General features: G+C 36.8%; 1 protein-coding gene across 5 annotated transcripts in view; it reads right to left on the minus strand.

Moving 5' to 3' along the window:
- Window positions 1-17,575, minus strand: part of LOC150107481 (nucleolar transcription factor 1-A-like) — a 554,391-nt gene that overhangs the window by 406,743 nt on the left and 130,073 nt on the right. For 4 of the 5 annotated variants that reach the window (XM_090391894.1, XM_090391895.1, XM_090391896.1 and 1 more), the window contains exon 1: window positions 3,033-3,258. The exons of the other annotated variant lie outside the window; for it this stretch is intronic. In XM_090391894.1, coding sequence (XP_090248020.1) covers window positions 3,033-3,210 — 178 coding nt within the window. In that variant the 5' untranslated portion in view covers window positions 3,211-3,258. Of the gene's footprint in view, window positions 1-3,032; window positions 3,259-17,575 lie in introns of those variants that run through there. 5 annotated transcript variants of the gene reach the window in all.

Raw genomic sequence — 17,575 nt, forward strand, 5'->3', positions numbered from 1 at the left:
TCAGTGGGAGCCAGGCTCCCACTGAAGAGACCTCAATAAAGGTCGAAACTAGTCTGGGTATTCCCTTAATGCATAACATTATACATATCCACAAGGAGATGTGTTTTACATTATGGGAGATACTGAGATAGGAGTGTTGGTAGCTTGCTCCACCTTTGCAAGGAGTCGCCCGGTGTTGTACCACTTTACCCCAGTCCTGAAGATACTTTCAGGCGCAAACTTTGTTTGCACACACTTGGATAAAGGATTAAACTAAATTTATTATAGTCTGACCAAGTGAAAAATAAACTTTCAACATCTTTCTCTAAATCCAGAGTAATTTAATAAAAAGGTGGCACACCATTTGGCAGCTCCTATAGGTAGAAATGACCTTGCTAACGCTTCTGGCTGGTATCTCCACTTCGGCCTGGCTCCCACTGAAGAGACCTCAATAAAGGTCGAAACTAGTCTGGGTATTCCCTTAATGCATAATATTAGACATATCTGCAAGGAAATGTTTTGCATTATGGGAGATACTGAGATAGGAGTGTTGGTAGCTTGCTCCACCTTTGCAAGGAGTCACCTGGTGTTGTATCACTTTACCTGTCCTGAAGATACTTTCAGGTGCAAACTTTGTTTGCACACACTTGGATAAAGGATTAAACTTAATTTATTATAGTCTGACCAAGTGAAAAACAAACTTTCAACAGGAAAAACAATCATTACTGGAGTTTTTTTTTTTTAATGTGCAAGTGCCCAAATAATTAAAAGCATAAAAACAAGTTTAATTTGGCATATCACAAATGATAGTTCAGTGAATGCAAAACAATTTTTGATTTTAAATCACAACATACAATTTGGAAGGAACTTCCTCTCCAAGTCCCTCAAGTACTGGAGGAATCTCCCTACTCTGTGAAGTGGTAATACACAACACAGTGTGTGTCAATTTTAATAATACACGCTACTGAAATTCCCAGTCAGAAATATCCCAATTATGATCTGAACTCAACCCTCAGGTCAGTAGCCCAATCCATACAGATTTATATGCATATGAAATATAATATTTGGAATGGCATAGGTAAACATTTATCAAGAAGAAAATGTACATATCACTGAATTCACAATATCAAGAATAAGAGAGTATAATGGAAGAAGTTAAGCAATTGAAGAATAAGAATCGAAAAATGAAGGCACATTCTAAGAGCTAAATGCTTTGATACTATTATATGTTTACTGCTTTTGCTTAATTTAAAGGTTAGATTATCGATGTTCCATCAGCCTGGGAATCATTCTTTGTTCTATTTCATTTCAGTATTAAAATACTGTTATGTCACAGATAAAGTATTCCTGAGTTGGCAAGAAAGCAACAAAACTTAAGGAAAGTAAGTGTGAATATAATTAATGTCTCAGGCTGTTTTTGATTAAATGCTATAATCTAAGAAGCACTTGTCAAAATCTGCAAAAAATAAAAAAAAAGAAGGAATTTTTGGTTACTAGGAAAAATTTACCAAATCTGCAACCCTAACAACATTCACAAATCATCACATCTTTTAAATCTTCATACCTGCATCTCTGTACTCTACTACCATGCTATCAATATGCATATTAAACATATCTTAGTATGTATAAAGCTGTTATGTAGAATGAAAGAACTGCCACTATCATATCACTAATAATATCTTCAAGTTATTCACCTGAAATCAATAAAAATAAATAACAAAAATATTGTCTGCATTCTATAATGAAAGTGCGATGTCAGGAAAAAAACAAACATGTATTTTCCGATGAAAGTAAATACTGCCAAATTATATTACAATTCCTGAAGTGTTACTTAGGATTTATTTTACAAATATTTCAATGTTTGTTCAAAATAACACTGCAAAATTCACTATGTCCTCTTCATGATTTCTTTTCCATCATTAAATCAGATGCTCAACTTCTATCTGCTGTAGAAATTATACGAATTCTTAAAATTCATATAATATATGAAGTTGTTTTCGTTACTGCACGAATGCCAGTATTAAACGTACATTTAATTCTTCCAAAAACCGCTTTCTAGTTGCCACCGCCCACTACCAAGGAGAACATTCATCTATCGAAGGTCTCCCAGCTTCAGTCACGCCGGACTGATCTGCGTCCTTTATGACTAAGGACTACGGTTTAAAATCTACGAGACGCTACGGTATCTGTAAGCGTAGAAAGAATAGCGGTAAAGAGGAGAATACAGACATTCGCATAGTCTTTTGCTGCATGAAATTAAGAAGAAAATAACAATACATGGGGTTAAATCAAGCATTGGGCAATCCATTTACTATTCTGATGAACTGACGACAAAAAATCTATTATATAATAAATAACAATTAACAATTTGAATTAAAGTATATTTCACAAAGTTTAAGCACGAATTCTGAATATATGAGCAGACTGTGAACAAAACAATTTCATAAAAAATCAAATAATTTTATTAAAATTTACAGCTATGCAGTTTAGTTAATTTATTTTTAAAACGAGTCACTTTAAATCTTAAGATTATACTCTGGGTTGATTGTCTCAGCTAGCTGGACAACCGGCACCAGTGAAACGGGCAAAGCGTCCGTCAAAGAACCGGTTCCACCTCGCCACCACTTGGGGCATCGATTGAGGAGGGCGGCCGAGCAGGCAACGATCCGCACCATGCTGGAACGGCAGGGAGAGTCGACAGTTACCTAAAACAAGTTGGCGTCGTCTCGCGTGCAGCTGCTATGTCCTCGCTCCGTCTGGCCAACACGGCATACAAGACCCCCTGACTCAACCCCAGCCCTACCCAAGCAAGCGGAGCAGCAGCTGGCAGACTGGGAACCCGGCCGACGCTGACGCAGGCAATCTCCGGCTGGATCGCCAATAGCACGCGAGTGTCTGCAGACAGCCAATGCCGCCGTGCCTCGGTCCTCGCCCGACGAAGCTTCAGCTACCCCATTCCGTTGAACTCGACAGCCTCTATCGAGGGTTCTTTGTTTAGCCTTGTTCGAAGCATAGAAAGAAACTGTACATAAATTATATTTGCCATAACTTACCTTCAGGTTCCTTTTTTATTCTTGTTTTTATCGGAATAACAACTTCAGAAATTTTAGGCTTCTTGGCTGCCACAGTTTCAGCGGTCGTAGGGCCGTTCGTAATCTCAGCCGACGGCGGACGCTTTGCACTCTTCCTACGCGCCGAAGTCGCCACAGTACTTGTCGCGGTGGTCGCCATTTTACAGAGAACAGCCTTAGAACCAATTTGGTGCCCTCGATGGAAAATTTCAAGGTATGATCACTAAATTTTACTTGCACGTGCACAACAAGACTTTAACAACACGTGATGATTGTAAACCAGGGGCAACGTGGACTTGGTTCTTCAAATTTAGCGTCTGCTAGCAGGGCAACGCTCTCTCAGCTTCAGCTCGGCACGGAATGGACACCACACATCTAAACACGCTTGCGCAGATGCCGCTCAACCACTCAGAGATCGTCGTACGAATGAGCGATTTTCATCTGTAATTAGCTGCTCACACAGAATAAAATGGCTCGTGTATTTGTATTTACACCTATCTGTGGATATCGTTTTTCGTACGAAATTTAATGGATAGTAGACTGAATGCTTAATAATGACATTCAGAAAAAAAAAAATTAACAGTCGTAAGTACTACACACTTCATAGTTTCGATTTTTACGAAATAAGTCTACAAAAATACTACTTGTAGCACTTAAATAGAACAAATGCCAAAACTTACATTTAGTGTCTGCTAGTTTGTGTGCGCGCGCGCCACAGAATCAGTATACTTCAAATGATACGCATACTCATGAGAATAGATTAATGTAGCGAAAGCCCACAATAGATAAATGTAATTGTTAAAAATAATAAATGATAAAAAAGAGGAAAAATTGTATATACGTAATAAACGTGCACTTAATATAATGAACATGACATTTATTATATAGTACAGTGCGAACAGCAATTTCTACTTTTCATATTCTATTTAACCTCCTGCTACTGTCCTAAGAAACTTTTTTTTCCCTACTAAAAGTGCTGCCTTTCCGAGGAGCGAATTGGGATGGTAGATCAATCTACGACTTGGTAGCAACGTTCAGTACCATGGACTAGACGGGCCAGTCTCCCTAAAATGTAACAAAACACCTGAAAAATCATAACGACATTTTCCTGGCTGTATATTTTTTTTCTGTTATGTAATGCTAATTTTCTTATTTCGGTTTTTTTCCTACAAATAGCTTTCTAACAGTTTCCAATATTAATCGATGAGAACAGAGTAATAATCTTTTCATTATTATTCCAGTGCAAATATGCTGTATATTGGAGCAGCAAGCTGAACACCACCTGCTTGCTTATTTACTAGCATTCATAAAAAGCACCTAAATACTACCCACTTTATAGTTCAGATTTTTCATAAAAATCAATACTATTAAGTGTGTAGTACTTATAACAGGTACTCAGAAAAAAAAGACTTCTTTAGCGCATAAATAGAACAAATGTCAAAAATTGCAAGAAACCTGACTTTTAATGGACACAGAGTTTCCAGATTATCTCACTTTTGGTTTGCCCAGGATACTAATGTATGATAGGTTTAACACTTTAACTGCCATGTGCAACAAGTGTGCCTCACACATACACTTTCTGCTAGAGCAATGTGATACGTATCTGTTTCACATGGCTTATTATTATTCCCAGTGGCTGAGGGTCTATTGTGAATCTAGAGAATTTGAGGAGAGGAGCAATAAGTGTTAAATGTGAAAATGACTGAAAAAGAAGAATATGAACCAGCAGAAGAAGAGAGAGATATCAATAAAAGAATCGTGAATGAAAAGTGACAATGGATATACAAGAGAGACAAAGAAATGGGAAGAGTTAGCATAGACAAAATGGTATGTTGTAGGAAGCATGGATACAGAAAATAGTAGTGAATAGGATTTGTGGTTGGTCTGCATAAAGGAGGGGGGGGATGAAAGCCTAGGATGTATTGGGGATCATTAGGTTGGTTGGTTCGGAATTTATTGGTGCAAGCACAGGTTATACTGTGCCATTACCATGGTTACAGCAGTACACAAAATAAAATAAAATAAAAAAAAAAAACTAAATAAGTAAATAATACCATACCATACATGTATATATAGTATAGTACATTATATACAAAGCATGTATGATCAGATGATGTACAAATTAATGATGTAAAAAGTTAAAGACCATGCAATTTGTCCCAGCCTGACAAGATTTGTATTATTGTACATGGTTCAACCAGATTAGTAAAAATTGCATTCTCCTCTGTGAAGCACTAGCACTCCACCATCAGATGACATATGGTAAAGTGAGTGTTACAGTGATCACACATAGGTGGATCATTCCACAGAGCAACTTCCTCTCTTCTGTTCTGGATGTAGACTGCACTACTAATGCTTAATTTCAGTTGTAATCTCATGCAATTTATTTGTTAATGCTTCCTGCCAGTATGATGGCCACTGATTAATTTACTTTGCTTCTACACTAGTTTCCATAAATTAAGGAACAGAGAGAAAAATCAGGATAACTCAAAAACTGTACGGAAGTTTATTTTGCACTTGGTTAGACTATAATAAATTTAGTTTAATCTTTTATCCAAGTGTAGACAAACAAAGTTTGCACCTGAAAATATCTTCAGGACTGAGGCAAGGTGGTACATTTGTTGGCAACTCGTAGCAAAGGTGGATCAAGCTCTCATCTCTTCTTGTCTTAGTATCTCCCATATCTCCTTGCAGACATGTATAATGCTATGCATTAAGGCAGGGGTGGGGAATCTTTTTAGTATCAAGAGCAAAAATTGCTAATTTAAAAACTTCCGTGGGCGACTGGTAAATTTTAACTCTTACATATAGTGTATGTAGTGTGCAATATATATCTTACCAGACGTATGACGATCATATTATATGTAATATAGCTATTTTTAGTTTTGTATATTTAATTATTTAAATTTAAATAAATTTAATTATAATAAATTTAAATTATTATAAAATTTTATTTACATGTACATACGAGTACATTAGCAAAGGGGGCGAATTGGAATAGACTCGCAGGTGAGGGGTTTCCCCACCCCTGCATTAAGGGAAGGGCCACTACTCAGACCGGTTTCGACCTTTATTGAGGTCTCGTCACGTAAATATGACCTCTCCATTGCTTCTGCCTTGGTATCAACACTTCTGGGTCTGCCTTCCACTGACGAGACCTCAATAAAGGCTGAAACTGAAGATATTTTCAGGTGCAAACTTTGTTTGCCTACACTTGGATAAAGGATTAAACTATATTTATTATAGTCTAACCAAGTGCAAAATAAACTTCCAACATCTTTCTCTAAATCCAGAGTAATTTAATAATAAAGTGGTACACCCTGTGGCAACTCATATAGGTAAATATGACCTCCATTGCTTCTGCCTTGGTATCACCACTTCTAGGTCTGCCTCCCACTGACGAGACCTCAATAAAGGTTGAAACCAGTCTGGGTAGTGGCCTTTCCCTTAATGCATAGCATTATACATGTCTGCAAGGAGATGTGCTTTGCATTATGGGAGATACTAAGACAAGGAGAGATGAGAGCTTGGTCCACCTTTGCTACGAGTTGCCAACAAATGTATCACCTTGCCTCAGTCCTGAAGATATTTTCAGGTGCAAACTTTGTTTGCCTACACTTGGATAAAGGATTAAACTAAATTTATTATAACAAAAAACTGTACAATGAATTATTATGCAATTCAGTGAAAAGCAGTATGATATGAGATATGAAAGAAATACCCACAATAATTTAATTCAGTAACAAATGGGTACATGAAAACAAGTCAAAAACGAGGTCAAAGTGCCTCAATAAGGAATGTGATCTCTCTCTCACAGTCATACATTGCTTACAACTATTTTTCATACTGTTTATAATGGTGTCCAGGAGCACAGTAATAACAATCACTGCTCCTGCAATGCTCTCCTAAAATTCCTCAAGATTTTTTAGAGGGGAGGGGGTTGAAAGCAGCAGCACATCTACTTAGAGCATTCCAGACATCCTCAATAGAATTAAGGTCAGGAAACCTGACTTGTCAATCCATACATACAATAATCTCTTCTTGAAGATACTGATTCATGAATTTCACACAACAAGAATGAGCATTATTCTCTTTTTAGGATAAAAATCTCCCCTATCACACCCACATATGGTCTCTGTAAGTTGCAGCCTTCATGGTTCTGCAAGGAAGCACATTCCACTAGGATGATGATGTGTCCCTGGTTCTGTTTTCAAAGCAATAACAAGAATGCTCTGATCTAGAAAGAACAAAAAATGCATCATCTCTCTAATATCTGTTACAGAGACACTTATGGTGGAAGTAGCATGATGGTGGACACACTAGCCCGTATGTGCTTCCTGGTGGGACCACAAATACTGCAACTTATAGAGATGAGGTCCTGGATCTCTATGTTTGTCCATATGCGAGTGTAATAGGGGAAACATTTATCCTACAAGACAATAATGCTCATTCTCATCAAGCAAAGCTCATGGACCAAAAATCTTCAAGAAATTATCGTATATATGAGGGTTGTTTGAAAAGTTTGGTAAATTTCCAATAGATGGCGACACAATTTGTTCATTCATACCAGTATCATCTTTTTCATGACCCCTGGCAAAATTTTAGCCACATGTGATGCATAGTTCTTGTCTGGCAAACATTTAAAATCATTGTGTTCGCAATTTTCATAAAAATGGAGAAAAACAAGCTTCGTGCGGTGATAAAATATTTTTATTTGAAGAAGTGGATGGCCATGCAGATCAAAGCCGAGTTAGATGCAGTTCATGGGGACTCTGCACCATTTATTTTTGGATAAATACATTTAAACATGGTCATAAGTCTATCAAAGATGAAGGGCACTCTGGATGTCCAACTGAGGTCACTATGAAGGAAATGATTGACAAAATCAATTGTATCGTTATGGAAGACTGCCGAGTGAAAGTACGCGAGATTGCTGAGATTGTAGTCATCTCAACTGAATGGATATATAATATCCTGCACAAAAAATTGTACATGAAAAAGCTGTGTGCAATGGGTGCCGCAATTGTTGACTGTCGATCAAAAACGCATGTGAAAAGACATTTCAAAGCAGTGTTTGGCAATGTTTAATCGCAATTCACAGATTTTTTGCATTGATTTGTGACTGTAGATGAAACTTGGATCCACCACTACACACCTGAGTCCAAGCAGTAGTCAAAACAATGGACAATGCCAAGTGAAAGAGCACCGAAAAAAGCGAAGACCGTTTTGTCAGCTGGGAAAGTGATGGGCACTGTTTTTGGGATTCCCAAGGAATTATCATGATAGACTATTTGGAAAAGGGTAAAACAATAACAGGAGTCTATTATGCATCATTGTTGGACCATTTAAAAGAAGAACTGAAGAAAAAACAGCCAAGATTATTGCACAAAAATGTGCTCTTTCATCAAGACAATGCACTGTCCCACACATCAGCCGTCACAATGACAAAATTATAAACACGAATTGAGGTTCGAATTGGTTCCACGTCCACTGTATTCTTGGGACATGGCCTCGTGTGACTACTTCTTGTTCCCAAACTTAAAAATTTGGCTCAGTGGAAAAAAATTTCTTCAAACGAGGATGTCATCAAGGCTGTCAATGACTATTTTGCACAATTTGACAAATCCTACTTTTTAGATGGGATGAAAAAATTGGAAACTCGCTGGACCAAATGTGTAGCCCTTGATAGAGACTATGTTGGGAAATAAAGATGATTTTTTCCAAAAAAATGTGTTTCATTTTTTTACCAAACATTTCAAACGACCCTCATATGGACTGATCAGCCAGTCTCCTGACTTTAATCCTATTGAGCATGTCTGAGATGCCCTAGGTAGACATATTTCTGCTCTCAATCCTCTCCAAATTCTTGAGGGACTGAAGAGAGAGCATTGCAGGAACAATGGTTGTTATTACTACTCCAGAACACCATTATTAACAGTACGAAACATCATAAGCTATTACTGTGGGGGGGGGGGTCCACATTCCTTATCGAGGCATTTTGATCTCTTTTTTTTGACTATTGTTTTCATGTGCCCATTTGTTACTTTAATTATAAATGAATTAAACAATTCATTTATAATTTTTGTGGGTGTTTCTTTCACAGCTAATATCATACTGCTTTTCATCGAATTGCATAAAATTTATCATACACTTTTGAGTTATCATGATTGTTCTCTTTGTTCTTTAATTTATGGAAACCAATATATTAATTGTTTGTATAGGGACTGACAAACAGTATGTGGAGAAAGTATGAGCTAACTTATCAGCTCTGTCCAGTCTCATTACTCTTAGTTCCAATATGGCTAAGAATCCAGCACAATCGAATATCAATATCGAGGGTCATCATATGAAACAATAATTGTAGAACATCATAGCACTCAATGTGGATTGTATTCAAGAGAAGAGATGACCTATAAAGAATTCAGTGAGTCTGTGGTAGTGACTTTCTTTTATTTGCAAAAGCATGAGTTGCATATAGCTTGGCAGTATAGTTACTGCATTCTAGTGGAATCTGACTTGAGGCAGTGTTGTCAGGAAAAACAGCAGCACTTCCAACAGAAGATTCAGTATTCAAACCATCCATATGGACAGGTAAAAAATCAGAGTATTCTGTTCTATGCATATTAAACAGGTGCAGGTTGACTGATAATGGAGTAGGTGACTTCCCTACCTTACACAGTGAGAGGCTACTTCCATCAGAGAGAGAGAGAGAATAGGTTCATTTAATTTCACATAAAAGCTCTGAATAGTGATGTGTGAACTGGTGCATTTCCATTTCTACACCTTCTACAAGGGAGAACACCTTGTGATGGTGGGATCATATCCAAGGTATATGAATAGCTAGGATATGATCTCACCATCACAAGGTATTCTCCCTTGTAGAAGTGTAGACTTGTGATCCATAATCAGCCTTTTAGTAAAGAAGTGTACAATAAAGGCAAAGCAAGGAACATCAATCAGTATCCCATTATGAAGAGAATAGAATATCAAGGATATTCAATTTTTAAGCTATTTTGTCAAAAGTGAGTCCTAAGAACTCAGCTTCTGTCTGTTGGGATAATACTATTTGTCCTATTTGTAACTCTTGGTCTGAGTGAAAGGTTATGTTTTCAGGAAAAGTTTTTTTTTTCCCTGTTTAAAACATGAACATATATAATCAACTGCTTGCTCATGTAGTCTCTTAATGAACTTCATATTACAATAAGGATAGAAAACTGTAGTCATTAACATACACAAAACAACTTTCTCCCACTGCCTACTGTAAGAGGAGGTTGTTCTGTGAGTGAGTTTACTTTGACAGCAAAGAGTATTACACTTAAGACAGTCTTGTGGAACATCAGACTATCTTAAAAGATTCTCCTTAGAACTATATGACAGACGTCTTTTAATATACCGTATCTCCAGCCTATGTCATAAGGTTTTTCCACGTCAAATGAAACCAAAATTAGATGTCACATTTCAGGAATGCATCTCGGACAAATGTTTCTACTGTAAATGGTCCAACATCAATTTATGAAAACTACTTGTGTATTGGAAAATAAATTATTGCTTTCTAGATACTATAGAAAGCAAGAGTTAAACTATTTTCTCCAAATTTTTCAAAGACAGCTGGTTCAAAGCAATATAATGGATGATAATTGTTTGCAAATTTTGGATATTTTCCTGGCTTTAGTAAGGCAATGACGATAGCCTCATGCCCATGAATCTGGAAACTGCTCCTCATTTTGTTATATAGCAAGGAGGAAAAAATCCATGAAAGAGAGTGGGAGAATTTTTATTATCTCATACTGGATGAATCAGGTCCTGTGGCACTGACCATGGCAGAGATAGTGCACTTTCCAGTTCCTCCTTAATTAATGAATGGCTGATTGTATAGCTCTAGCCCATTTATACAGAATACATTATAGAAAATTATGGAGACAACTACCATGTTAGAGCAAAACTTTAGTTTAATATAAACCAAAATGAACACTCGACATTTTGACCTTCATATCAAGGTCATCATCTGGACCATACACATATATACAGAGAAACAAGCTGCACTACAATCTACATGGTTTGCTAAAGTTACTCACCAACCGTTACAACAATTATTGGCCTGACCTCTGGTGAAAAAAAAGAAAAAAAACCTTTACTACATCAAAGCTAGTCCTATTATTATCTATTAGGTTACAAAATTAAATTGGGCTGGAGAGCAATATGTTTATATATATATATACTCTATAATATAAAATGATAAGGCTTTTTGTGTAACGTTTTTAGTCAAGTTATATATATGTATAAAACGTTTTGAAACTCGGGGGGGTACCCTGAGAGTGTCGAGCCTTCAAAATTTGAGTTAATCAGAATTCAAGGAGAACCGGTCTACCAGTCCGGAACTCGGGGGGGGGGGGGGACCCTTTCGAGTCATCAGAATTCAAGGAGAACCGGCCTACCAGTCCGGAACCTGGGGGGGGGGGGGCGTAGATGCAGGTAGCATAACCCGTTTCAAGTCATCAGAATTCAAGGAAAACCGGCCTACAAGTCAGGAACTCGGGGGGGGGGCTACCCTAAGAGGGTCGAGTCTTCAAAATTCGAGTTAATCAGAATTCAAGGAAAACCGCGGCCTACAAGTTAGGAACTCAGGGGGGGACAGAGGTGCCACAGGAGGGGAGGAGCCCCCCCAGTATACATATAAATAAATAAAAAAACTGTGATTATACGTCTAAATTTCAACCAATTGGTATGGAATAGTTTCCAATAAAAGCTGAAAATTGCTTCAAGTCCTAAAGTATGCTAGATACTAAGTAGGCTGAATATGTGGCATCCAAATTCTTGGAATTCTTATGCCACCATTACTGTTGAGATTAGAGTGCTTAATCAGAATTTCACAGGCTTCTTTAAATTTTCTTTCATACCAGGTTTTTGTATGATGTAAAGAGCAGGTACTTTTCCAATCAATTTGGTGTAGGGTGTTGAGAGTGTGATCTGAGAGGCCTGCTTCACCAAAATTGTTATATTTAATGTGTCTTTTGTGTTTTTTTTTTTTTTTTTTTTTTTTTTTTTTTTTTTTTTTTTTTTTTTTTTACGTATAGGGATTGTACGTCCAGTTTCACCAATATAAGGTAAGTTATAGGTGCAGTAGATGCAGTAAACTCCAGGATGTGCTAATGGGAGGAGACGATCCTTAGAGCAGCTGAATATGTTTTTTAATTTTATAAGTGGTTTAAAAGTGGCATTCAGATTATAATGGTATAGGATTCTGTTGATTTTTTCTGATAACCCTTTAATGTATGGGATGGCTATGGTTTTACTGTAATCTATATTCTTTTTTGATGAAGTTTTATGAAGAACTTTATTAATATTATTTTTGTTATAGCCATTATTTATAAATGTGTTGCTAATAATCTTTAATTCTTGTGTTAAGTGTAATTTTTAAGTAGCATATAAAGTGGCACACGGTTTGTTTACATCTCAGGCCTGACTCATGGAAAATTCCCAAATGTGATTGGCTGATCAAATTAGTTCAAGATCATGACAAATTAAAACAATGGTTTCATAATTTTAATAAAAATAATTAAATACTTTTAAAAACTTAAATTAGAGTACAATTAAAAATATTGTTGCGTTTCAAAATTCTATAATTTTTAAAAGGAATTTTAAAATAGTAGACTAAATAATAACATTCGTGTACAGGCATTGAGATACAACCAAGTTAATTAAATCTAGCCTCTAGGCATATCTTTTAGCTCTTGTGTTGCCCTCGGTAATGTTTAGTGTTCGTTCAGCTTTTGCCTTGCCAAGTTATTCAGTGAATAGTGTACATTTGTAAATTTATAAAAACAATAAAAAACATTCTTCAAATAACAAAATTGCAAAAAACTGATGCACCATGTCAAATTCAAAGGAAGCAAAAGGTGTGAAGCGAAAACGAACTGCTAGCTGCTTTAAAAGTGAATGGCTGGAGAAATAGTGAAAACTGCTACGCCAAAAGCTCATGAGTTGATAAACATTCAGCTGAGTGAAATATTTATGTATGATGCTACAATTGGTGTTGTTTGTATTTATTGTTGTGATGCAAAGGTTGCTGGGGATTTTGCTAATGGGAAGAAGTTTGATGTCACTTGGAAGTTGGACTTTTTGAAATGCCATTTGACAAGTAAAATACATCTGGATGGTGTATTTTACTTGTACAAACTTAGGCAACAAAATTGTTCATTGCCAGCTACAGGAGTACTGCATATGCTACGTGAAAGTTCAGATGACTGAGAGAGAAAAACGATCAAACCCAGAGCAGATTAAAGTTCTTATTGACAGTGTCTTATTAGTTGTTAAGATGAATAACTCTTTACTTTTAGTTCAACGTATTAATGAACATATGGATAAGTATGTTCAACTCCCAGCTGGCGAAGCAAAAATTATGTGTTTGAATTTCTGGAAACAAGCGATTTAATTGTTGTTTATTATTTTAACGGTATAATAGAACACAGAAACTAAGTAAATAATTGATTTATTAACTTGATGCTGATATTTCGCTGGTATTATAACCAGCATCTTCAGAGCACAAAAACACTGTTTGTCACAATACGCGAGACTAAAACAACATGGTGTACATTAACAAAATTGTAGCAGCAACACAAAGACTAGAGTCCTGATTTTGGCGCCCTCTATCTGAAAAAAAAAAAAAAAAAAAAAAAAAAAAAAAAAAAAAAACGCTATTATATATTGCTAGAGTCCTAGAAAAGTGCTAGTTTTTCTTTAATATGACTGTCTCCCAGATCTTCGGCAAGTTAATACAGCCATATTTGTTGAGATTTGGAGTGTGTTTTAGGGCTTCTGTCGCCTCTAAGAACAATCTCTCTGATTTATATGGGTTTCTGTGTAGTACTTTTGTGTTTTTCCAGTTGATCCTGTGTGCAGGGGTATCCAGAGCATGGTCTGCTAGGCCCGACTTCCCATAATGATATTTCCGGACGTATCGTTTATGTTCGCTGATGCGGATATTCACAGTTCTTCCTGTTTGACCGTAGTAGGCTTGATTGCATGAGCAGAGTACTTGGTAGACTCCTGGATGTGATAAAGGAGGAATGCTGTCCTTGGGTGAGCGGATGAGGGTGGCTAATTTGCTACATGGTCTGAATGTAGTGCGTAGTTTATGTTTAATGAGAATTCTTGAGATCTTTTCGGATGTGCCTTTAATGTAAGGGATGGTGACTGTTTTGTTGTAGTTCTCTGTGGTGGATGGTGGGAGGGGTTTCTTAGGAGTGTTTAGTATTTTGTTTATTTTTTGTGGATTGTAGCCGTTGGCCAAGAAGGTGTGGCGTAAGTGAGTCAGTTCAGCAGTAAGAGCCTTGTCATTTGAACAGATTGCTCTCGCTCTATGGGTTAGCGTTTTTAATATGCCATATTGTTGAGAAGGATGATGGTGTGATTGTTTGTGTAAGTATCTGCCTGTATGTGTGGGTTTTCTGAAAACTGAAAATGATAAGGAACCATCTGGGAGACGTGTGATGAGTGTATCCAGGAAGGGCAGACAGTTGTTGGCTTCCAGTTCCATAGTAAAGTGGATTTTTGGGTGTTGGCTATTTAAATGTGCTAAGAATGTTTTCAATGTCTCAGGGCCATGTGGCCAAATGGCAAGCACATCATCAACATAGCGTAGCCAAAGTGTTGGTTTGAGAGTGGCTGTATTGATTGCTTGTTTTTCCAGGTGTTCTATGTAAAAGTTGGCTGGGGGGGGAGAAAGGGGGGAGCCCATGGCTGTCCCATCAATTTGTTTGTATATTTTCCCTTTCCATGTGAAATATCCTGCATGTATTGTGAATTTGAATAGTTCAAATATATCAGGGGGGAAGTGTGACTTCAGTAGATTGAGGGTTTCTATTAGTGGTACATTTGTGAATAGTGAAGTGATGTCAAAGCTTACTATTAAGTCTGAGCTTTTTAGGGTGAGGTGTTGTAAGATGCTTTTTAGGTGTGCTGAATTTTTGATAAAGGAGGGAGAATTGTTAGTGAGAGTGGCTAGTAGCTTTGCTAAATGTCTAGCCAGTTTGTATGTGAGACTATTTATACTGTCCACAATTGGGCGTAGGGGTGTGCCTGGTTTGTGAATTTTTGGTGATCCATAGATCCTCGGTGTTCTAACATGGAAGGGTTTGAGTTTGTTAACTGTGTCTTTGGGCCAGGAAGTGACTTTTTTTAATAATTTTCGTGCCTTATTCTTTTGTGTGTTGGTGGGATTGCGACTCTTACTGCTGAACTGACTCACTTACGCCACACCTTCTTGGCCAACGGCTACAATCCACAAAAAATAAACAAAATATTAAACACTCCTAAGAAACCCCTCCCACCATCCACCACAGAGAACTACAACAAAACAGTCACCATCCCTTACATTAAAGGCACATCCGAAAAGATCTCAAGAATTCTCATTAAACATAAACTACGCACTACATTCAGACCATGTAGCAAATTAGCCACCCTCATCCGCTCACCCAAGGACAGCATTCCTCCTTTATCACATCCAGGAGTCTACCAAGTACCCTGCTCATGCAATCAAGCCTACTACGGTCAAACAGGAAGAACTGTGAATATCCGCATCAGCGAACATAAACGATACATCCGGAAATATCATTATGGGAAGTCGGGCCTAGCAGACCATGCTCTGGATACCCCTGCACACAGGATCAACTGGAAAAACACAAAAGTACTACACAGAAACCCATATAAATCAGAGAGATTGTTCTTAGAGGCGACAGAAACCCTAAAACACACTCCAAATCTCAACAAATATGGCTGTATTAACTTGCCGAAGATCTGGGAGACAGTCATATTAAAGAAAAACTAGCACTTTTCTAGGACTCTAGCAATATATGATAGCGTTTTTTTTTTTTTTTTTTTTTTTTTTTTTTTTTTTTCAGATAGAGGGCGCCAAAATCAGGACTCTAGTCTTTGTGTTGCTGCTACAATTTTGTTAATGTACACCATGTTGTTTTAGTCTCGCGTATTGTGACAAACAGTGTTTTTGTGCTCTGAAGATGCTGGTTATAATACCAGCGAAATATCAGCATCAAGTTAATAAATCAATTATTTACTTAGTTTCTGTGTTCTATTATACCGTTAAAATAATAAACAACATGTTCGACGAACACATAAGTCTGTCCACACGTTTAAGCGATTTAATTGTTGAAAATGACATGTTTGAGCAAATTGCATCTGCAAATTTCACCTTAACCACTGATGAAAGCACTGATATAACTGTTAACAAATGTCTCATTCTCTATTTTAAGTTTAGACCTAAAGACTGTAATGAATATAAAACATATTTTGGCAGAATAATTCAGTTGCAGGCATGTGATGCCTCCTCCATTGTGTTAGCTATTAAACAGTTTTATCAAGAAAAGAAACTTGATCTCCAAAAAAATGGTGATGTTTACCTCTGATGGAGCTGCAGTGATGCTGGGCAAAGTTAATGGTGTCGCTGCAAAACTTAAATTAGAGTTCCGCATCTTGTCCAGCAACACTGTGTAGCTCACTGTGAGGATCTGGGATACGTGGAAGGAAATTAAACTAATCAGAGATATTGATACATTAATGAGAACAGTGTACACACTCTTTTCTCGTTCCACAGTGAAAAGACATGAATTTAAAGAAATTGTTGAGGCATCTGAAAATGAAGCTATTGCCTTCAGATCACTCAATGAAGTTCGGTGGCTATCCAGACATTTTGCATTACAGGCAATAATAAGAAACTATGAGGAACTGATCACATATTTTGAAAAAGACAAATCATCCCGTGGTTAATTATTGTCACAATAAATTAACTAACGTGACATTCAAAGTAGCTGTTAATGTTTTAAGTGATGTTTTTGAAGAAATAGCTTCCCTGTGCAAAATCTTACAAAGGAGCAACCTTACACCACTAGACAGTCATTATTTTGCCAGAGGGAAGATTAACAAAATCAGGAATCAGTATTTAGAAGGTGATGCTTGCTGGAGTGACAGAGTAAATGCTTTACTTAAAGAAGAAGAGACTGAACCAGTAGATACTAGGCCCCTGTTAAATTTTATAAATTGTTTATGTGCACATTTAGAGGACAGATTCCCTGAGAATGAGATACAAGAATGGTCAGCGTTTGATATCTCCTCTATTTCACATTGTGATTTCTCATTTGGTAGTGAACATGTTAATGCCCTTTGTCTTAAATATCATGATTTTCTAGATGATACTACAGAAATAATTAGTCAGTTTAATGATTTCAAATTTTCTGTACAAGAAAAAATTAAATGCAAAATGATATCAAATTTTATACAAATGGTTGTATTTGCTCTTCAAAATGAGCAGTTTTGTGATTTGGCAAAGTTGATGGATATTGGAGGAACCTTCCTTGCATCTAGTGCAGACTGTGAGCAAGGTTTTAGTCTAATGAATCAAATAAAAAAACCAACTTAGAAACCGTTTAGGAGAATGTCATTTGGATATGCTAATGAGAGTGAAAAGTTACCAATTATATGGAAATTCAATTAATTTAGATAATGTGTATAAA

The sequence above is a fragment of the Typopeltis vanoorti genome, chromosome 4 (genome assembly GCF_054136105.1).
Source record: "Typopeltis vanoorti isolate ZY-2024b chromosome 4, IOZ_Tvanoo_1.0, whole genome shotgun sequence".
Taxonomy (NCBI): Eukaryota; Metazoa; Arthropoda; class Arachnida; order Uropygi; family Thelyphonidae; genus Typopeltis; species Typopeltis vanoorti.